This window comes from Pseudopipra pipra, chromosome W (genome assembly GCF_036250125.1).
Source record: "Pseudopipra pipra isolate bDixPip1 chromosome W, bDixPip1.hap1, whole genome shotgun sequence".
In the NCBI taxonomy this organism is placed as follows: domain Eukaryota; kingdom Metazoa; phylum Chordata; class Aves; order Passeriformes; family Pipridae; genus Pseudopipra; species Pseudopipra pipra.
In genome coordinates, this window is record NC_087580.1 from 27,801,684 (window position 1) to 27,824,285 (window position 22,602).

General features: G+C 53.3%; 1 protein-coding gene and 3 pseudogenes across 1 annotated transcript; 3 read left to right on the top strand and 1 right to left on the bottom strand.

Annotated features, from left to right (window-relative positions):
* The window catches only part of LOC135404942 (zinc finger protein 850-like), a 317,904-nt pseudogene that overhangs the window by 239,461 nt on the left and 55,841 nt on the right, over positions 1 to 22,602 (bottom strand).
* Positions 754 to 5,812, top strand: LOC135405532 (ribosomal oxygenase 2-like; annotated as a pseudogene).
* On the top strand, positions 7,068 to 13,392 carry LOC135406432 (zinc finger protein 501-like; annotated as a pseudogene).
* LOC135405447 (olfactory receptor 14J1-like) lies at positions 20,497 to 21,468 on the top strand. Its single transcript, XM_064640143.1, has one exon. The coding sequence runs from the start codon at positions 20,497 to 20,499 to the stop codon at positions 21,466 to 21,468; it is 972 nt and encodes a 323-aa protein (XP_064496213.1).

The window sequence follows — 22,602 nt, forward strand, 5'->3', positions numbered from 1 at the left end:
AGTTACTGTTGAGGGACAGGCTGTGCAGGAGCTGCTGATGAAACACTGCCCAGGAGTTAGTGGGCCAGCAAGGGTGTCCTGCTGCACAGAAGAGCTTAGTGCTGCATGTAAATACCAGAACTGGAGTTTAAGTTTCAAAATACGGGATCTGTGTAAATAAAAGTATCTCAACAAATTGATAGCATTTCCTATCAAATGGGTGTAGGGAGTAGAGCTGTCATTTTTACTTAGAAATTATGGCATCAGCATGTTCAAACTTCTCAGGTGTTGGCTTTCCAGACTTGCACAGTTACCTACCCTTACTTGATTTTCCCCTTAACTTTCCTGAGAATTTGGCAGCCAAACCATTTGTAGATCAACTTCTTTATTTTTGCATAATGGTACACAATCATACTATCTGCCTGGGAAAAACAAAGTAAATGACTTCCAGCTTTAAAATGAAATGTCTGTGCTTGTATGAAAGAATTCTTTTTGTTCTACATAAACAAAGTTTGACAGCTCGACAGGACTGAAAGCAGAATCTTGGCCTTTTAGTTCTTAAACTGGTCAATTTTACAAGTTTTAAACTTGTAAATGTAGTAATTCCAGAGCATCAACAGGAAGGCCTAACAATGTTCCCTGTCTTCTGTAAACTGTTAATGCTTTGGAGCAAATAGTGAGGCTCTGAAACCAGAGCTGTTCCCGGGATACTCTGATATCCCACTGGGTAGGGTAAGAGTTGTTGCTCTGGGCCCGTGAGCTCTTGAGGTTGTGTTGCTGGTTGATTGTTTTGGTCCTCTCTCCTCTTGAACAGGAACCATGCCCAAGAAAGGAGGGAAGCATGCTGAAATGGGAAAAGAAACACAGACACAGTGTAAACAAGCAAAGCTGGAAGCAGCTTGTTCTCCCCCAGTCCTGAGTTTTGAGAACCCAGACAGCCTCTTCGGGAGCTTGATCTCCCCCATCAAAGAAGAGGTGTTTTTCAAGGAGTACTGGGAGCAAAAGCCACTGCTCATCCAGAGCAATGATCCCCTGGTGGCTGCTTACTGCCTGTCCCTGTTCCAGCTGTCAGACTTGAAGGAGCTGTGCAGCCAGGGCCTGTACTATGGGCGAGATGTGAATATCTGCAGTGTGTGAATGGAAAGAAGAAGGTTTTAAATAAAGAAGGCAAAGTGAATTACATGCAGCTGAAGAAGGATTTTGACCAGAAAAAGGCAACAATACAGTTTCATCAGCCTCAGAGATTTAAGGTGGGATTGTTTCCCTGGATATAATTGATGCTGGCTTAATAATGTGGTGTGTTTTGGTTGAGTTGCACTAGACATGGCTTCATCTCTGTCCCCAGGGGAAGTGGTTGACATTGATGACCTGCTGAAATCTTTACATGAGCTGTATTAAAACACAGTTTATACTTTTGCACTGTCCATCATGTTTCACTGCTCTGCAGTAAGAACAAAATCTGATTCATGCTATAGTATGTGTAATAATATATTCTTTTTAAAATTTTGCTCTGTCACATAAAAGTTTGGAAACCAAACCAAATGCACAAAACTGATGATTAGGCATCTGTGCTTAAATTATCCCTTCTGCCCCACTGTTTCCTTGTGCAAACTTTGTGGCTTTTGAGCCACTTCCCTTTAATGGAGGGTAAGGTGTGAAACCATGTGAAATATTTCCAGTGTTCTTGCCAGTGAATTGCACCATGGAAAGGTACCAGCCCATTTTAGCTGAGTGTTCTCAGTCCTTGAGTTTGAGAACGAGACAGTGGTGCTGCACAGTTGTGTAAAGGACTTGGATTCCTGGAGGTGCTTTGATTCAGGTAGTCTTGAAGGTGTCAACACAATTGAATTGTGAGGTGGACCCAAATAAGATCCCAAATACAAGCTGAGTCCCAGGTATAGTGTTCCTGGCTGCTGTCAGCTTTAATGGCCAAGCTGCACTTGTGTGGATCTGGTACTTGGCACGTTCTGCTGTTTCCCTTCGGTGCCTTGTCTGTCACATGTGGGGTGTGGATGAGTCAAGTTTGGGTTTGAATATTCCCAAATGATTGGAGTAACTGGTGAAAGGTCTCTAACCTCTGTATGTTCTCTCTGGTGAGAGAATGCAGGTCCTGCATGTGCTTATTGTCTTATGGTGTTTTGCTGTTTGTGGGATTATTTTCCTCTGTTCAGCCTTGTCTGTCTGGTTGTGCAGCCTAAAGATGGCACAGGGAAGAGAACAAACCCAGGTTGGGGCACCAGACTTTTTGGCTTAGCAATGACTCTCATGGCAGATCCCCTTTGCATCTCCAGTGCTCTCCTTCAGGAGAAACACTGGTACAGAGCACCTTCCTTCCCAGCCTCTGTGTCCCTGATGTGATCATTCTTCCCAAGCCATGGGGAGGATGTGGGCTGGGCTTGGCTGAGCTCTTCAGCAAGTAACAGCATCTTTTTTTTTTTACAGGAGGAGCTGTGGAAGATTCAGGAGAAGCTGGAGTGCTACTTTGGGTCTCTGGTGGGGTCCAATGTTTACATCACTCCCCAGGGATCCCAGGGCCTTCCTCCTCACTATGATGATGTTGAGGTAGGACAGCACAACCTTGCCTGTGAAATTGTGCATGGGCTTTTGCTGATGGCAGTGTTTGCTGCTGTGTGTGTGCTTCTAACCCTCCCCCCCACTAAACATTATAGGAAAATGGTTTTTTTTAATTTGTGTTTCCTTGTAGTCGTTTTTCTTACATATTTTTGCTGAAAATTTACTAATAGTAATATCTAATCATAATATCATGTAAACTGGGTTTTCCAGACCTGGTATTTCCCTTAGATAAAAAGAGAAGTTTGTTTTCACAGCTGCAGAAGGTTTCTAGCACCTGTTTTTTCATTTTCACTTCATTCAGGCCCCAAGAATTTACAAGTCCTTTTTCCTTTACTAAGTACTTGCTCTTTCTTCAGCTGGACTGTAACAGCAGACTGGTTGTGCTTGTTGGTCCTGCTGTTTTTAAGAAGTTACTGATATGATGAATTCCTGTGGTCCAAATGCATTTTAAATCAGCTTCTAAAAGAAACATACAAATATACACTGCGTTATAAAGAAAAAATTGGACTATCCCACTTAAACCAAATCAAAAAATCCAATCCTTATATGTATATTTTGCTTTTTAATATTTTCATTTCCATTCAATACACCTGGAGTTTCATTTTCCTTATGCTTGTTATTCAGCAGCCTCACATCCAGCATTTCTAACTCATGCCATCTACCCCCATTGGGCACCCTAAGGAGGTTTCTGATGCTCTGTTGGGGATAAGCCTCTTTCACCTGAAATTTTGGATATTTGTGTGGCAGATGTTCCTTTTGGGTTAGTTCTCTAGCACTTACTTAAGTGACTGGAGAGAAGCAGGGATTTCCAAATGCCTGCCTTAGGATAAAACAGATCCCACTTCACAACTCCTCTGTCTGTTGTCTCCAAATAGAGAAAAAAAAATTAGTTCAAATTTAAATTTCTCTGAATTGTGGCTATCTAAAAATTAATGTGAAAGGAATTACTTCCTTATGGGTTTGGATTTATGGTCTTTTGCAGGTGTTTATCCTTCAGCTGGAAGGCGAGAAACACTGGCGGCTCCATAAACCAAGGGTGCCTTTAGCTCGGGAATATGATGTGGAATCAGAAGATAGGATTGGGAATCCCACACATGAGTTCATATTAAAGGTATGAGAATTTCACTGCCTTAGGTGGTCTGGGCTGTGATTGCCAGAAAAGTTAAAAGTGGTCCATTTCTTGAAGGCAGTGATTGTGGCTGTGAAACTGAGGGGAGGGTTTGCACACTACGAGCATGAGAAATTTGGGTGATAGTTGTCTGTATCCTTTTTTAAAGGTATCCTTTGCTTCTAGTATTTAAATAATGGGCCAAACCCCCCAGTTATTTCTGTAAATTGACTAGTACTCTCCAGGTTGGGCACCCTGACTCCTAGGTCATGTTTGTGGAGTTGTGTGCAGAAAAAACACTGGGTTTGTGTATGGTTCTAAAACATTTTTATGCTTTTACATGCTGCCTGTAATCCCTCAGGCTAATCCTTCTGTGCACTGAGACTTACTGCTGCACTGAACATTGTCACTGTTCTGGTGAGTGAGATTTAAATATTTATCCTTGGCTGATAAAGAGAAGCATGAACCAAACCCCATATAAACTTGCTGTATTAATTGCTCTTCCTTTTTCCAAACGTGAAATTCAAGTGTTTGGTTGGTGGTTGATTTTTGGAATAAAAGGAACATTTCATGAAGATTACTGAGTGTCAGCAGGGAATCTGGTGCTTGTCCTGTTCTGTTTGACCTGCTTTTGAAGTGTTACTTGTCCAGCTGGTGGTGCTGCTCCATGTTGGAATCCTCAGGAGTTTCTCTGCCTTTTGGCCTGTTATGGAGCCTCTCTCTGCTCTTCTCAGTGTCCAGAGCTGCATTTGGGTGTAGGTGTTTGAGGAATAGTGTGACATGTTGGATGGTGTAGGTGTTTTAGGAATAGTGTGACCCATTGGATGGGATGCTGACATCATGAGCTGTGTTGTTTGACAGAGGGGAATATTCAATCGTCATCGTGTACTGGGTAATGCAAAGTCTAGTAAATTACAGTTCCCTTTTTCATTTCTGGAATATTTTGGACCAGACTTCAGTGCCTTTCATTTTTATGGAATTATGATGGGCTTAAAAGTTATCCAAGTTTTTGATTTATTTTTCTTCTGTTTGCTGTTGTTCACTTCCTGTGACCCATTTCTTCTGGGTGGCTGGTGTCAAAGTTTGGTTGTCTCTTTGTGGCTGCCTCTGAGAGGGATGCTGTTGTTTGACTCTATTTCCTCCCTAAACATCTTTCTAGAATATTTCCTTTCTCCATCTTTCAAATGAAGAGAATTCAGAATACTCTTGGTTGGTGTAGTCCCCACTCTGGTAAGGAAGGCAGTTTTCTTTGACTGTGCTGTCCAACTCTATAGGTGTTTACAGGCCAAGCCATAAGTAAACTTTTATTTCCTTCTTGGAGGCAATTTTATGTGCTTTACACCTTTCTTGTCTTGACTTTCCTTATCTAGTTTTTTTTCAGTGTGGAGTTTTAATTTACATAGGTGAGAAGAAAGATAGGGAGGAGGAGGAGGAAGGTCATACCTGTTTTTTAAGTGCTTTAACTGAAAATCTCAGACAACAGTATTGTAACAGATTACCATTTTATAGAATATTTGGGTTTTCTCGTGGAATACTAGCCTTTTCTTTTGATGTGATCTGACCAAATCCCCATTTCACTGCTCCTCTGCCAGCCCACTGTGTTGCCAGCAGGTCCATCTCAGCTGCTTCTTTGTCCTCTTCCTGCAGCTCAGTGGGAGTCTGTGTGTTCTGTGATGTTAAAAAGCTTCTTTCACGTTTTCAGCAAATATTGACAGCAGGTTGGAAAGTTTAAGGTTCTGAACTTCTGGCTTAGTGTTCTTTATGTTATTAAAGTGTACATTGCAGGACTGCTCCATTTTGTGATTCTAAAGGATATATATTGTCAGACTGTCTGCTCAGAGAGTATTTTCTCTGACTGCAATAAGGTTTGACCTGGTGCCCTAAATATATCAATTTTCTTGCAGCCAGGTGACTTACTGTACTTCCCAAGAGGGACCATCCACCAAGCTGACACTCCTCTTGGGACCTCCCATTCCACACACGTGACCATCAGTACCTACCAAAACAAGTAATTATTCTTTATCTTTTGTTTTGTGTGGCTTTCCTCTGCCAAGTGATGTGTGTGAGTAGTACAGACCTGAGATGTGGTGAAGTTTTGGGGCTTGGGGGAAGGAGGGGAGCAAGAAGACTGTTGTTGTTTGAAGCAGCCTGTTTGAGAGGTTTTCATGCAGCAAGCTTGATTGCTTTTTAATTGCTTATTTTATTATTTACCAGCTGTAGGCTTTAATGTGGAAAATGCTACAACTGCAAACGCACTTCTATATTTAAACAAATCTCTCATCAGTGGCTGAAGTCACTGTTCATTTCATAGCTCAGATAAAGAGTCATGAGTTACTCCTTTCATCACGTTTTTCTCCTGTATTTGATAGTCACCTGCACTAATCTTCTGACAGATTTGCTGCCAATTCTTCCTTGCAAACATTTTCTGCTTATCTGTGTTTTTTTTTATCTCCTACCCCATGTATGCAAGTCAGATTTCTTATGACACACTCCCAGTCCTTGTGCCCACACTGTTATCACACAGGGAAATGTTCTTGCCAACCTGATCAGCCTCCCAGATGCTGGGTTTGGAGCCATTGGTCTGAGTTAGGAATTAGGAAGGGCAGAACAAGTTTGGCATATTCTAGATAACTGTGAGATGAATCTCTAACCACCAGCTGTGCCATTCTGGAAGCCAGGATGGGCTGGTAACTCTTCATCTGGCCACTCCTCCAACATGGAGAGAGGGTTAAGAGGAAGCTGCTCAAAGGTGTCAGTCTTCTTAAAAGTTGGGTTCAGATTATTTCAATTTACACATGTGTTCTTTTATTCAGAAGGTAAAAAAAAACTAACCCCAAAAAACAGGAGAGGAAAAGGAAAAGCTGCTCTTCTTCCAAGGTTAAAAAGTGGAGTCATGCCCCGTTAAGGCTGTTGGTAATGAAGTGCTGACATCCTGCCTCTGCACCTCCTGTCAGCAAGTGCAGGGAAAACAAGCAGGAGTCCTGGTGCAGGCTGGTGTTCTGACTTGTAGATGGAAGTATGATCTGGAAACATTTCCTTGGCAAATTGAAGAGAAATCCTTGAAAGCAGCTGTGGAGGAAGTGCTGGTGGAGGTGGCACTTCCAGGTATTTTCAGGTTTGTCTGGGCCAGATCCCAGCAGGAGAGAAGTGTGCACATGCGGGATAAGCAGGGCAGTTTGGAAAAGCAGTCCCTTCACAGCCCGGCTCCCCCCAGCCCCCTTTGGGGGTGACCCCCCGCCCCTCGCGCTCCCTTTGGGGTCCCCCCCGCTCTTTCCCCCCCGCCGCTTTCCCGCCGTGCCCGCCCCGCTCACCCGACAGGGCGGGGCCGGCAGGGACGGGGCGGGGACGGGCCGAGCGCTGATTGGCTGCGGCGGGGGCTCGAGAGGCGGGGCGTGCGCAGAGCGCCATGTTGTCTGCGGGGCAGCGGTAGCGGTGGAGGTGAGGCTGCGCTCGGAGAGCGCGATTCTGGGGATCCGCTCGGGGCTGCGGGGAGCGCGGCTGTGGGTGGAAAGGCTGGAGGGCTCGGGAGGGTTTAGCCGAGGGGTTCGGGGGTTCCCGAGGGTCAGAGCGCGGGGCTTGGAACCCGCGTGGGGGGGGGGGGGGGGGGGCTGTCCCAGCGCCCTGGCTGCACTGCGCAGGCGCGCCGGCGTTACCCGCCGGCATGACCCGCGATCCGCCATTACCCCTCCCGCCACAGCGCCCCCTGCCGGCCCGGCGGACCGACCCCAGGGAAAGGGGATCCCAATGCCCCCCCGAACCCCAGAGACCCCCAACACGGAGCACACAGAGACCCCAAAGGGACTGGGGCCCGGGGTCCCCTAAAGCCCAGCAGTGGGGTTCAGGGGATCTCCCAGCCCCCAGGGGAAGGAGTCGTGGGGGTGCCCCTCAAAGTCTGGGGGGGAGATGTACCACATCCGTGTAAGGGGCTCCCAGTGCCCCTCAGTACGGCCCAGTAACCCCCTCGGTGACCAGCCAGTGTGTCCCAGTGACCTCCCACTGCCCCCCAGTATGGCCCAGTGATGTTCCAGTGAGCACCCAATAGCCCCCAGTATGGCCCAGTAACCTGCCAGTGTCTCTCCCTCTGTCCTGATAATCCCCCAGTAACTCCCCAGTCCCTCCCAGTGCCCTCCCGGAATCTCTCAGTAACCCTCTAGTCCCTCCCAGTGCCCTCTGGTTCCCCCCAGTGTGTCCCAATATCCTCCAGTAATCACCCAGTGCCCTGCAAAGCCCCCCAACTGTCCCCAACGTGTCCCCAGATGCCCTTGGCCTTTCTGTGAGCGTGTGGGGGGGCATTTTTGGGGTCAAAGGGTCCAGGGGGGGCTCCTGGGGTGAGATGGAGGGTTGGGGACATCAGGGATGGGGCTTGGGGACAGTGGAATTGGGGGTGTCAAGGGGGGAATAATGGCAATGGGGAGGCCCTGGGGACATTAGAGACACCAGGCTTGTCTTGGAGTGTCAAGGGGGAATTAGGAACACCAAGAGGGTCTTGAGGACACCGGGGAGGTCTCAGGACTCAGCTGCTCTTGGTGCAGCCCCTCATCTCCACCCCAAACCTCTTTAACCTCCCCATAGGTCCCTTAACCTTCATTTTCCCTTTAGTCCCCTCCCCCCACAGACCCCTTTGATGCCCAAATGCCCCCAAAACCTGTTTTAACTCCCCCAAATACACCCAAAAGACCCCTAAACGCCCCCAAATCCCCATCCAAACCCCCAGATCCCTTCAAATCTCCCCCAGCCCCCCCCCCTCAAATCCATTCCAACCCGCCCCCAAAGAGGGGGGCACCCTGGCACCCTGGGACAGGAACACAGTGGGCTGTACTGGGGGCACTGGGCTGTACTGGGAGGGTACTGGGGGGGGCTCAGGTGTCCCAGGACAACGTGGCCCAGCTCCAGGAGAGCTCTGGGGAGCAGTGAGGAGGTACTGGTCTGTCCTGGTCTGTACTGATCTGTACTGGTTTGTACCCCCAATCCCCAAAGCCCCTCCCCAGCTCCCCCAGGACCCTCCCGCACCCCAAAGCCCCCCAGGCCCCTGACTTGGTCCTGCTGCCCCTTGAGCATCTGCAGCTGCTGCAGAACCAGGCATTTCATCAGCAAATGTGCAGGTGACACCAAGCTGGGGGTGTGTTGATGTGCTGGAAGGCAGGAGGGCTCTGCAGAGGGACCTGGCCCAGCTGGATCCATGGGCTGATTGCAAGGGGATGAGGTTCCAGCAGGCCAAGGGCCGGGTCCTGCCCTTTGGCCACAAGAAGCCCCGTCAGCCCCCCGGGCTGGGGCCAGAGTGTCTGGAGAGCAGGCAGGCAGAAAGGGAGCTGGGAGTGTGGATGGACAGGAAGCTGAAGAGGAGGCAGAGTGTGGCCAGGTGGCCAAGAGGGCCAGTGGATGGTGGCCTGTGTGAGGAAGAGTGTGTCAGCAGGAGCAGGGAAGTGATTGTTGGGCTGGACTGAGTGCTGGTGAGGCCACCCCTGGAGTGCTGTGTCCAACTCTGGGCCCCTGAGTTGAGGAAGGCCCTGGAGGGGCTGGAGCAGGTGCAGAGAAGAGCAGCGAGGCTGGGGAAGGGAGTGGAGCACAAGTGGTGTGAGGAGAGGCTGAGGGAGGTGGGGGTGTTGAGGCTGGAGAAGAGGAGGCTCAGGGGAGGTCTCCTGACTGTCTGCAAGTCCCTGCCAGGAGGTTGGAGCCAGGTGGGGCTGTTGTGCCAGGAAGCAGCAGTAGGACCAGAGGGCTGGGTCTTGAGCTGTGCCAGGGGAGGTTTAGGTTGGATATTAGGAAGCAAGTTTTTTCGGAGAGAGTAATCAGGCCTTGGAATGGGCTGGACAGGGAGGGGGTGGAGTCAGCGTCCCTGGAGGTGTTGAAAGTGAGAGTGGATGTGGCCTCAGTGCCATGGTCTGGGAAGCACGGCGGGGTTGGATCAAGGGTTGGACTTGATGCTCTCGGAGGTCTTTTCCAACGTGGCTGATTCTGTGATTCTCTGATTCCCATTCCTATGGCAGCACATGCTTGAGGCTCTATCCCCAGGGTGATAGAGATGTCTGTCCATATCTATCTCCAAGGTTAGTCTGTAAATGTGTGGTGTTAGAAAAGCAGGCTAAGTTGTGGGCTGGTTGTAAAAGGAGAAGGAAGCCCAGAGGCCAGTGCAAGCAGGCAGCCCTGAGCTTGCACCTGATGTCCCCTCCCTGCAGGTTCCTGTCCTTGAGCCCAGGCCCTGAGGTGAGGCTGAGAAGTGGCGCGGAGGTGAGCCCAGAGCTGTCCCTGAGGTGAGGCTCAGAGTAAGTGCAAGGCAGAGGTGCTGCTGAGGAAGGAGAGCCCCGTGGTGGGGAAGAGGCGAAGGTGCCCATCCCGAGCAGGTGCTGTGTCCATCCCCTGTGTGCCAGGTGAGCTGGGGCTTTGCTGCAGAGCTGTGGGCGCTGATTTGAGCGTCTCCAAGTGCTGAGATGGTGGGCACCCAGGAACACAAACTGTGCCTGGCCACGGAGCCTGCAAGGAGGAGCAGAGAGAGCCATGGCAGTGTGGGGGTCCAGGTTGTCCCTGTGCCTTCCCCTGCAGGCCCTGTCTGTCCCTGCTGGGCCCCTGTCCATCCCCATCAGGTCCCTGCCCGTCCCCCCGGGCTGAGCTCCCCCCAGGAAGTGCCGTGGAGCTGAAGCTGCTGCCATCCCCCCCCTGCAGCCGCTGCCCCAGGCAAGGGAGCAGCAAAGGCAGGGCCAGGAGCAGAGGCAGCAGCAGGGGAGCCCTGGGGGGGCCGGGAAGCTCTTGTGTGGGTCAGGAAAGAGGCGCTGGGCACGAGGCCGGGGCTGTGCTGAGCAGGCCCAGCCCTCACATCCCCCCAGCCAACGCCGGCTGCCCGGGGGGCTTGGGAGGGACCCCCAGCCCGTGTGCCCCACACTGAGCTGGCAGAGAGAGAGCCAAGGGACAGGGCCACGGGCAGGGCCACGGGTGAGGGACAGGCAGGGCCATTGCAGGGCCACGGTGAGGGCACAGCCTGTGGCAGCAGAGCTGCCCAGGGCCGGGGGCAGCCGGGGGTGTTGGTACCAGGCAGTGCTGGGGCCGAGCAGAGCACGAGGCCTCTTGCAGACCCCTGGAGCAGCCTCCCACTTGCCAGCCCCGCCCTGGTGGGGTGACACTGTCCCCTCCCTACAGGACACTCCCACAGAACTCTTTGGGGGGGCCTTTTGTGTCTTTTGCTGGTTCCTGATTCCTTCTGGGGACCTGAGGGAGCCTCTGCAATCCCATCCATGGGGCACAATCTCCTGTGCAGAGTTTGACTCACTGCAGACTTTGCAGGGAAATCTGTGCTGGCAGCTGCATCCTGAGCCCCAGGGCAGTTTGTATGCCTGACTGCTGATCCATCCTGGGGACCCAAGGGATCCTCTGCCACTCCATCCATGCAGCAGGAGTCACCCTCCTGCCCTTGACTCCCTGCAGAGGAACAAGTGCCATCTCTCTGTTTGGGAGAAGCCAGATGCTGCCCCTGGGCCATCAGAAGTGGTGCTGAAGCCTCTTTCAGCCCAGCCCCTGGTGCAGTTTTCTCATCCCCTCACCGAGTGCCCGCTCCCCCAGCCGGCACTGACCAACCAGGGCGTTTGGCACACGTGGTTTGGTGGTTTGGAGAAACAGCCCCGGACTGGCAGGGGGCCAGAGAACCTCGAGGAACAGCCCTGGTGAGGTGCCTGCACTGACAGAGGCCAGGGGATCGCTGCTCCATGGAACTGACTGGAGCTCTGGGTGAACGTGAGCTGAAGTGTCTGTGACCTGTGGATGAGTCCAGGATGGAGCAGAGACCCCCCTGCAGCCCGGGAGGAGCCCTCACCAGAGTAGGGGATGCCCAAAGGAGGCTGAGAGCCCGTCAGAAGCCCCTGCAGAGCCAAGGAAGCAAAGCCCTTGTTTCCCAGGGTGTCGCCTCGCCCCAGTTTGGTTTTGGAAGATTTTTTTGGTCTAATCTTCATATTTTTGAGGTTTTCTTAGCTGAATCTCAACTTTTTGCAGTTTGGGGGGGCAGGGGTCTTCCTGCTGTTTCTGAATCTCATTGTTTTTTGCCTGAATCTTGTTGGTTTGGGTTTTTCTGGGCTGAATCTTGGTGTTTTGGAGGTTTTTATGGTCACAGGATGCCCGGTGAGTTCTAGAGATGGACTTGGGCAGGAGGAACCCCCAAGCCAACGCGCTCAGCCCTTGTTTTCCCCCCATCAGGATTTGTCCTTCCCAAAGCTTGGGCGGATGGAGGAGGAGGCTGCGAGGAAGAGGAAGATGCCTTGGGCCCCCCAGGCAGGTGAGGAGGAAGTCAGTGTCCCTTTGGGCGGGTGTTGTGCTGGCTCTGTCAGCCGAGCATGGCCCCGGCTGCAGGACAACCCCGCTGGCGCCGCCGTCCTGCCGGGGCCGGAGTTGGGGGGATGTCCTTGGCCTTCCCTGTGGGCCGGAGGCAAATCCCCTCCCTGTCCTTCTTGCTTCCTGCCCCAGGCCCCGAGCTGAGGACGGAGAGCCCGGAGGACAAATCCCCCCGTGAGACCCTGGTGGGAGAGGCCGTTTTGAAGGGCTCCCCGGTGCAGGAAGGCAGCGGGGAGGAAAAGGGCCGGAGATCCCCCCGCAGGAGGGGCTCCAAAGCCATCCCAGGGTGCTCTGAGGAGGAAAGAGCCAGCCTGTGCCGGGAAGGGGGCCGGAGCTTGAGGGGGAGCTCTGACCTGGTGGTCCCTGAGCAACCTCCCATCAGGGAGAAGCCCTTCAGGTGCTTGGAATGTGGGAAGAGCTTCAGGACAAGCACTGACCTCCTCACCCACCAGCACATCCACACTGGGGAACGGTCTTACCCGTGTGGGGAATGTGGGAAGAGCTTCAGGAACAGCTCCAGCCTGATCCGACACAAGCGCATCCACACTGGGGAACGGCCCTACACATGTAGAGAATGTGGGAAGAGCTTCAGCCGGAGGTACTACCTCTTCACCCACCAGCACATCCACACTGGGGAACGGCCCTACACGTGTGGGGAGTGTGGGAAGAGCTTCATTGACAGCTCCGGCCTGCACGTGCACCGTCGCATTCACACTGGGGAACAGCCCTACAAGTGTGTGGAGTGTGGGAAAAGTTTCAGGATCATCTCCAACCTCCGTACCCACCAGCTCAGCCACACTGGGGAACGACCCTACATATGTGGGGAATGTGGGAAGAGCTTCAGGAGCAGCTCCTGCCTGATCCAACACCAGCACATCCACACTGGAAAACGGCCCTACACGTGTGGGGAATGTGGGAAGGGGTTTCAGACCAGCTCAGATCTCCTGAAGCACAAGCCAACACACACAGGGGAGTGGGCCTTGCACTGCACCTACTGCGGGAAGGGCTTCAACCGAAACTCCACCCTTGTCACCCACCGGCGCATCCACACTGGAGAGAGGCCCTACAAGTGTGGGGAGTGTGGGAAGAGGTTTCAGACCAGCTCAAGTCTCCTCAGGCATGAGCAGACACACACGGATGAGAGGCCCTTCCGCTGCACCGACTGCGGGAAGGGCTTCAAACTGAACTCCCACCTTGTCAGGCACCGGCGCATCCACACCGGGGAGAGGCCCTACAAGTGTGGGGAGTGTGGGAAGAGCTTCACCCAGAGCTCTGCCTTGACCAGACACCAACGGACCCACTGGTAAGGGAAGCCCTACCAGTGCCCCGACTGCAGAAGAGCTAGCTTCGGCGCTTCAGCCGCTGCTTCCACCTTGAATGAACCCCCTGGTGTTGAGGCAACCCCTGGAGTCCAGTGACTGTCAGTCCATCCCTTCTGATCAGAAAGGGCCAGTCCGCTTTCACAGAGGCACGTTCTTCCAACAGAACCCTTCTTGGGGATGTGTGGAGATTCCTTCCTTGGCTGGGGACCCCCCAAGGTCACTCCTGGAGTCTGAGAGCAGAGATCTCCCCACGAGCGTTGGTCTGGGGGAGTTCCATCCATTTCTAATTGAGAATCATTGCTTTTGTGCCAGCTTGAGTAGAATTGCTTCAACAATTGCTTTAGTGTAGAGCACTGTCCTATCTTATCCTGTACTCGTGGTAGTTTTAGTGTTTCTGTTGTGCAGTAAATAACTGTGATGAAGGTCTTTTGTCTGATCATTTGGAACCCTAAATAAATTCCTTTTTATCAATAGATCTGATTTGCCATCATTAAAACCCTGGGGACAAAAGTGGTTTAGTCACACCTCTGTAATTCCTCTAAACTGAAACTGTTTGCATAATCCAAGGCTGTGATTAGATCCAGCAGCCCCCAGCACCGCACAGGAAGTTGGGAGCTCAGGGGGGCCAACCCCCTTTCCCAATCCCCTGGTGTCCAAAGACCCCCATGGGACCATCGGACCTGCCTGACCACCCACCCTTTTCCGCCCTTTTCCCTGTTCCTCCCACTTTCCCATTGTCCCCTCAATCTCCAATTTTCCTCCAAAACAGTTTTGGGGTCCCAACCAATACTTTTTGCCCCCTCTCCTGTGGGCACTGATGGAAAAAATGAGGCTGCACACACAGAGTTCCATTGCGGGACTTGTCCTCCCATCTTTCCGGCGTCCCCCTTTCATTGGGGTTCCTTTGGAAACAGTGCCTGGGCTTTGTCTTTTAGTCCACTGGAATTCCCAGCATGGCCCAAAAGCAGTGCCCTGATCCACACATTCCCCTCCCCTCATGTGCTGGCTGTGTTCAGCCACCAGGGAAAAACACAGGCTGCCATGCAGAGCGTTCCAAGTGGTTTCCACTTTGGCAAACAGCACTCTCTGGATGGAAAACACCAGTCAAGGCCAAAACACTCCTTTTGGATCCTGATTAACTGAATGCAGCTGCTGCTGCCTTAACCTGTTCCCACAGAAATTCTCAGGGTTCCTTTGCTTCCAGGAGGCCCCACATGTCACCATGGCCCCTGGATTCCATGAGCTTCCATAGTCTCCAAAGATTCCTTTAGTTCCATGAGGCCCAAAATGCCCTTTGGATTCCAGATTTCCCATTATCCCAGGGTCCCTTGTGCTTCAGAAGGAGCTGCAGTGGGACAGTGGCCCCTTGGTTCTGTGAGCTCTGCAGTGTTCCAGGAATCCTTGGGTTCCAGGAGAGCCTGCAGTTTCACAAGGAGCACTTGAATGCAGGAGGTTCTGCAGGGTCCCAATGGCCCCTGGATTCTGGGAGGTTCAGAAATATCTCTGGGCTCCCTTGGTTCCAGGAGGACACACATGTCAGCAGGAACCTTTGATGGCAGGAGATTCAACAGTGTCCAAGAATTCCTTTTATTTCATGAGGCTCTGGGTTGTCCCAATGGCCTCCTGATTCCGTCAGCCCCCTCAATGTCACAATGGTCCCTTGGTTCCAAGAGTTTCCGCAGCGTCCCAGGGTTCCTTTTACTCCATGGGGAGCTGCAGTGTCACAATGGGCCCTGAATTCCAGGAGTTTTCCCAGGGTGACAGTGCTGCCTTGATTCCATGAGATTGCCCAGTGTCCCAGAGCTCCTTTGGCTCCAGAAGGCCCTGCAGTTTCACAATGGTCCTTGGTTCCAGGAGGTTACTTAATGCTTTATTTGCCTCAGTCTTTAACACCCAAAGCAGTTGTCCTCAGGATCTCCAGCTCCCAGGGCTGGAAGTTGGTGATGGGGAGCTGAGTGAAGCCCCCACAATGCAGGAGGAAACAGTCAGTGACCTGCTCTGCCAGTGAGACCCCCCCAAGTGCCTGGGCCCACATGGGATGCAGCCAAGAGTCCTAAGGGAGCTGGAGAAAGAGCTGGCCAAGCCACTCTCACTCATTCCCCAGCAGTGCTGCACAACTGCACATGTCCCAGCTGACTGGCAACAAGCACATGGGATGCCCATCCACAGGAAGGGCCAAAAGGAGCATCTGGGGAACTCCTGGCTTGTCCCATTGACCTCAGGACCGGGGAAGTCGATGCAGCAGATCCTCCTCAGTGCCATCCCATGGCAGAGGCAGGACAACCAGGGGATCAGGCCCAGCCAGTGTGGGGTTGGGAAAGGCAGGTCCTGCCTGACCAACCTCATCTCCTTCTCTGACAAAGGACCCGCTCAGCAGCTGAGGGAAAGGCTGGGGATGTGTCTCTCTGGAATTCCAGAAAGCCTTTGGCACCATCTCCCCCAGCATCTCCTGCACAAACTGGCTGCTCATGGCTTGCCCGGGGAACTGTTTGCTGGGTGACAAAGTGTCTGATGGCCCAGGGAGTGGTGGGGAATGGAAGGAAATCCAGGTGGGGCCAGTCACTAGTGGGGTTCTCAAGGGCTCAGGGTTGGGGCTACTCCTGTTTAACATCGTTCTGGGTGATCTGGGCCAGGGGATCGAGTGCCCCCTCAAGAAAGTTGTGGACAACACCACGTTGGGTGTGAGTGTGGATGTGCTGGAGGGCAGGAAGGCTCTGCAGAGGGATCTGGACAGGCTGGATCAATAAGGTCAAGTGTCAGGGCCTGCCCTTGGCTCCCAACAACCCCCTGGAACACTCCAGGCTGGGGGCAGAGGGGCTGGAGAGCTGCTCAGCAGGAAGGGACTTGGCAACCATCATACATTCCTATTGCTATTGTCGGTTGCCATGGCAACCCTCAGACATTCTCTTTGCTATGGTCAGTTACCATGGCAACCACCATACATTCTCATTGCCACTGTCAATCACCATGGCAACCATCACACATTTCTATTGCTATCGTTGGTTTCCGTGGCAACCCTCAGACATTCCCATTAGTAAGTTCGGTTACCATGGCAACCATCACAAGTTCCCATTGCTACGGGCAGTTACCATGGCAACCACCATACATTTCCATCGCTATGGTCATTTACTATGGTAACCTCTTGGTTCCTCTTGGACAGAAGCAGATGCAGATGAGCCTCCCTGTTGTCCACCAGCCTGGCAGCTGTGCTCTAAAGGCCTGTGTCCCAAGGGGTGTCTTTACCAAGACCCTGCACAAACCTCTTGGACTCTTTCCATCCTGTCATGGTGCTTTTCCACTGAATTCCAAGGTTATCAAAGCCAACTTGAATGGGCTCTTTGTCTCACTCCACAAAGTCAACCAAACCACTCTCTCCTCTGACCCTCACCCACAAAAGTTCACCCAAGTTGTTCATCCCCTAGAGCAGCTCCACAGCTCCAAGAAGCTCCTTCCCACTGAGGACACCTCTCTCCTGCTCTTTCTGTCCAGTGTCTCCTTGGCCTTCTCTCCCAACCCATCACAGCCCTGCAACCTGGGAACTGTCTCAGCAGGCCTGGGCTGTTATTGCCTGCAAGTGGAATGAAGACAGACTTGGGGCTGCAGCTCCTCCTGCCTGTGCCCCACACGCAGGGCATTGGGGCCTGTCTGGCTGCAGCCCCTCAGCGGGGGCACCGGGGTAAGAACAGACTTGCAGTGGGGAAAGCTGCTCTGAAAGCCCCGAGAGCTGGGGTGTGCAGAGGCTTTGCTGACAATGGCCTTGGGGGTGGATGTGCTGGGACTCAGGTCCAGGAGGAAAATCACAGACCTGACCCCTGAGGAGATCAGCACATGCTGCTGAAATGCTGGGGGAGAGAAGAGCCAGCAAAGGGAGGAAACAAGTGTGGACAGCCTGGGCTGATGTGCTTTGGACTTGTGCCTGGCCCGGCCTTGGCTGGGCAGAGAAGGGACAGCCTTTGTGTCCCTGCAGGGCTGGGATTCACTCACTGCCCCAAAGGCCCCCAATGTGTCTGAGAAGCCCTGGGTGGTGCCTCTCACAGAACTGACTCCATTTGGTCACCTGAGCACCTCTAGGGGCTGCCCTGGACAGAAGGAACAGTGACAGGTTCCCCTGTCCTACATGTGGGCCCCTTCTGCCACTGAAGTTGGCCAAAGCAATGTCCCAGCAGCCTCCAAGAAGATCCCACAGCTGCTGCCCTGTCCCTAGGAACTGCTCCACTGGAGCCTGCAGTTCCCAGCAGGAATCTCGGTCACCTCTGGCCCCTCAGAAGGAACAAGGGCTTTGTGTCCCAGCAGGTCACTCCTGGCTTTGGTCTTCATTCATTCCCAGGGGAGCTGGGACAAGGAGTCACCTGCAGGGGCCTGTTTTGGACCCACTGAAGTGGGGCAGGAGGAATCCCAGCCCATGGGGGTTTTGGAGGGAGCTGAGTGTCCCTCTGGCCCCAGGTCAGCAGAGCCACAAGGAGACACCTCTGTTGACTCAGCTGAGTCCCTTCCCTCAGTGCAGGTGAAGGAGATCCCTCCTGGGCACTGTCTGGGTTTCCTGTCTAATGATGGAACATGAAAAGAGGACTCTTGGACTTAACTCTGTGTCTGTTTGGTAAAATGACAGTGCTGAAAGAAGTGTCTGTGCCCAGCTGAGAGAAGGAACATCATTATTTCCTTCAGTTATGTGCCAGCAGGTTTCCCTGGAGCCCCAGGGACAGCTGGAGGGAGCCCAGAGGGGCAGAGAAAGGGCTGCCTGAGGCTGTTGCTGTGCCGCTGAGCTGGGCCAGGCTCCTGGCACACAGGGAGCTCCTGGCAAGCAAGAAGAGCTTCAAAGAGACAGCTCTGCTGGTGAGCAGCTCCTCTGCACAGCCCAGCAGGGCTGACGGCACTGCCTGCAACACCCAGGGCACAGGAGAGAAGGCAGAGAGATGAGAGGCAGCCTGGGCTGGGAGGTGACTGAGCTCTCACTACACGAGAAACCTTCCCAGGATTTGAAGGAAGAATTCTCTGGCTGTAGGAAAGTTCAGCTTGCCTTCCTGGAGGCATCTCCTAAAGCTGGCACATCCCACAGCTTCTAGGATCTTTCAGCAGGACTCTCCCAGTTGCTGCAGTGCAGAGGAAGTGGCCATATGGCAGAGCAGGGCAGGAGCTGCAGGCAGCAAGGGCAGAGAGGAGAAGGGAGCAGGAGGTTCAAGGGATCCTGGGGTGGGAGGACAGGGCAGAGCTGCTCAGGGCAGGAACCTTGCCAGCCCTTTGCCATGGTCAGGCTCTCGCTGCAGAGCAGTGCAGGTGAGTTCCTGCAAGTGCCTCTCCCAGCTGCCAAATGGCAGCAGTGGCAGGAGCTGTCAGGATGGCTCTGCTGGATTTGCTGGGGTGCAGCAGGAGAAGCTGCTGCAAAGCAGGACTTGCTGCTGCCCCATCAGAGGCCCAGGGCCAGAAGGTTCCCTGTGCCAGGGCTGGCTGTGGGGTGGGAAGGTGGGGGTGCAGCCAGGGGTGCCCAGGGCTGTGGTGCAGAGCAGGGTCCTGCCCCCAGGGCTCTGTGTGCTGGGGCAGGGACTCTGCTGCCTGCCAGGGTCAGCTCTCAGCCTGGCCAAGGAGCTGCCACGGCCCTGCAGGGAGAAGGGGTGGGTGGAAGGAGTGACCCCTCAGGGCAGGGCAGGGTAGGGCCCTTCAGCTGAAGGGTCAGGGATCTTCCCAGCTTCAGCTCCACCTCCTGCCATTTCCAGGGGCCCTTCTCAGGAAGCACATCCCCCCAGAACACCTCCCCCTTCCCAGCCACCACAGGCTGTCTGGGATCTGCTCTGCAGCCCCTGCCCAGGCAGAGCTGCCCCTGGGCACTGGGCTGGGGATGGCTCTGGCAGCACTGGCAGGGAGCTGAGCTGGGCACAGGCAGGGGCTGCTGGCAGGAACAGCTCCTCACCCAGAGACAGGCAGGCAGGGAGAGGCAGCTGCTGCCACAAGTGCTGGGCAGGGGGATGTGGGCCCCTCCCTGCTGTCCCTGTGGCACAGACCCCTTCCCTGAGCAGCTCCTGCCTGGGCTCCTTTCCCAGCCTAAGCAGAGCCTGTGCCCTCAGGCCCACGGGGGCTGGGCTGTGCATTGCCCTGCAGCAGCCAGAGCCCAGGCAAGGACAGGGCCCTGATTTCCAGCTGTCTCTCTGTGTCCCTCCTCCCTTGGCAGCAGCACTGTGGCATTTCACTTCTATCTCCTGCTGCCTGGGCTCTCCTTGTTCTCACCAGTGAGTTTTCTGAGCCAGTGTGGGGTTTGGGGGGGCAGATTCCTGTCCAGACACAAACCCTTTGGGTGCTGCTGTGGAGATGTGCCTGTGGGACCCCTCCAGGCACCTTCAGGGTATTCAGCTGTTTGCCTGGGTGTCCTGCAGGGCTGCAGGTGCCCTCCAGAAGGGCACAGCTCTGCCATAGGATCTCTGTGCTGCACAGGATCCCCACAGAGAAAACTCCTCAGTGCTAAATCCATGGTAATGCTCTGGGCAGCTGTACTTGGGAGCTGCAATGATCCCTGTGTGTGGCAGTCTGGGAGGATAGAGATGAGATCCTAATCAGGCATCCTGAGGAAAGGCAAGGATTCTGTCAATGTGCTCTTTGAAACAGGATTCCTCTGCTCCTAGAAGTGCCTTGTTACTTTTTTTAAGGGAATTCCTAAGGGTGATCCCCCTTTATCTCTAAGCTGCCAGCCAGGGACAGCTGTGAACAGGAGAGATGTTCAGCTCTTGTCTCTGCACCAATAGACCACCCCTTTGCCTCTCAGGACTCACAAGATTTCCCTTGGAGCACATCAGAAATGTCAGAGATTTCAACCATCCAAACTCCTCCTGGCAGGAGGAATTCCAACAAAATCAAGTCCCCCAAATCCCCTCCCTGTGTTCTGCCCTTGGGCAAACTGTGACCAGCAGTTCTGGAAACACTTTGATACATCACAAGTGCATTTAATTGGAGGTCACCCTGTGCTCCAAGTTGCCTCTCACTGCACAGCAAGAAGGATTCCTCGGGAGCCCATTCCAGGGTCCCTGCTCTCAGTGCCCCCTTCAGCCAGCAAAACGCAGAGCTCAGGGAGAGGGATGCAGAGAGATCTTCCTGAAAAGAGGCCCTGAATGTTGAATTGCTATGAGACATGCAAGATGTTTTGCTGATTGAGCCTGGCCTAATTCAGTTCTGCCTTTTTTCTCCTCAACAGAAAACAATAACCTGAGGCAGCAAATGTGCAACAGCAGCTCCCTCAACCAATTCCTCCTCCTGGCATTTGCAGACAGGCGGGAGCTGCAGCTCCTGCACTTCTGGCTCTTCCTGGCCATCTCCCTGGCTGCCCTCCTGGCCAACGGCCTCATCCTCAGCGCTGTAGCCTGTGACCACCACCTGCACACCCCCATGGGCTTCTTCCTGCTCCACCTCTCCCTCACAGACCTGGGCTGCATCTGCACCACTGTCCCCAAAGCCATGCACAACTTCCTCTGGGACACCACAACCATCTCCTACACAGGATGTGCTGCACAGCTCTTTTTCTTTGCCTTTTTCATGTCAGCAGAGTTTTATCTCCTCACTGTCATGTGCTACGACCGCTACGTTGCCATCTGCAAACCCCTGCACTACGGGACCCTCCTGGGCAGCAGAGCTTGTGCCCACATGGCAGCAGCTGCCTGGGCCACTGGCTTTCTCAATGCTCTGCTGCACACAGCCAATATATTTTCCCTGCCTCTGTGCCAGGGCAATGCCCTGGGCCAGTTCTTCTGTGAAATCCCACATATCCTCAAGCTCTCCTGCTCACACTCAGGCTACCTCAGGGAAATTGGGCTCATTGTGGTTAGTGTCTGTTTAGGGTTTGGTTGTTTCATTTTCATTGTTTTCTCCTATGTGCAGATCTTCAGGGCTGTGCTGAGGATCCCCTCTCAGCAGGGACAGCACAAAGCCTTTTCCACGTGCCTCCCTCACCTGGCTGTGCTCTCCTTGTTCGTGAGCACTGCCACATTTTCCAACCTGAAGCCCCCCTCCATCTCCTCCTTATCCCTGGACCTGGCCATGTCAGTTCTGTACGTGGTGGTGCCTCCAGCACTGAACCCCCTCATCTACAGCCTGAGGAACCAGGAGCTCAAGGATGCCCTGAGGAAAATGATAACTGGGTGTTTTTCAGAAGCAGTAAACTCTCTTTCTTCTGCATGGTATGTACCACATTAAAGGCCAATCCTGTTATGGACTTCAATAAAGGCCCACCATATCTTCTCTACTTTTTACTGCTGGTAGAGGTGTTATTTTTGTGAGAATTTTTTCACACCTAAAAACCTTTATAACTATAAATATATATATAAACATTTTTATATATATATATATAAACACTATTTTCAATTCAGTGTAGGCCTTTCTAGCCTGGCCCACAGGCTGTACAAATTGGCAATTGTACTCACTGTCTGCTTCAACCAAATAAAGAACTCTGCATTGGCTTGTTTGCCTGACATCTTTCCTCTCTGACTTCTCTGCAGCTGCAGGGTCGGGGCCTCTGTGCAGAGCTGGGCCAGAAAAGAGTCCCAGCAGAGCAGCACTGCCAGGGAGCAGCAGCCCTTCTCCTGCCTGGCCACCTCTCCCTTCCCTTCCACACTGTCCTGCAGAGCCCTGTGTTGTTGGAGGCCTCAGTGCTCTGGCAGTGGGTCCCAGTCCTGCTGCAGGACTGTCCAGGGACTGCAGGCAGGGACAGCCACGGGCACTGCTGGCACAGAGCTGACCTCTGCAGCAGCACTGCCATCCTGCAGGGGCATCTCCTCAGGCCAGGGCCTCAAAGCTTCCATCTGCTTTCCACTTTGCTCTCCAGGATGTGCCCAACACAACGCCCTGCAGAGGAAAACAGCAGTGACCAGCACAAGGGTGGGAGTGCTCAGGGTGGGGGCACCCAGCAGTGCCCTGGCACAGCCAGCGCCGCTCCCAGCACTGGCCTCTCACCCCAGGCCATTGGGCTTGTTCTTCCCTCCAAGGAGGGACATCAAATGACCAGCTCAGGGGTCCATGTTTGCACTGCATGCACAAGACATGCCCCTGTGTCACGGCTTGGGGCTGGGGGGGTGGAAGGCTTAGACAGAGTTGATGGCAGAAGCCGTCTCGTTGAGCTACGAGGGGCAGAAAGGACCCCCTTGCTTTCTAAATTCCTTCTCAGAGAGGAGCCTGGGGGTGGCTGGATCCAATCTCAGACTCATATTTTCATTTAGACTGAAGGAATTTTAGAGGTGTGATGTAATCACTTTGTCCTGCAGGTTTTAGTGATGGTAAATCAGAAATATTTCTATAAAATGAATGATTTATTATGACAAATGAACAGACAAT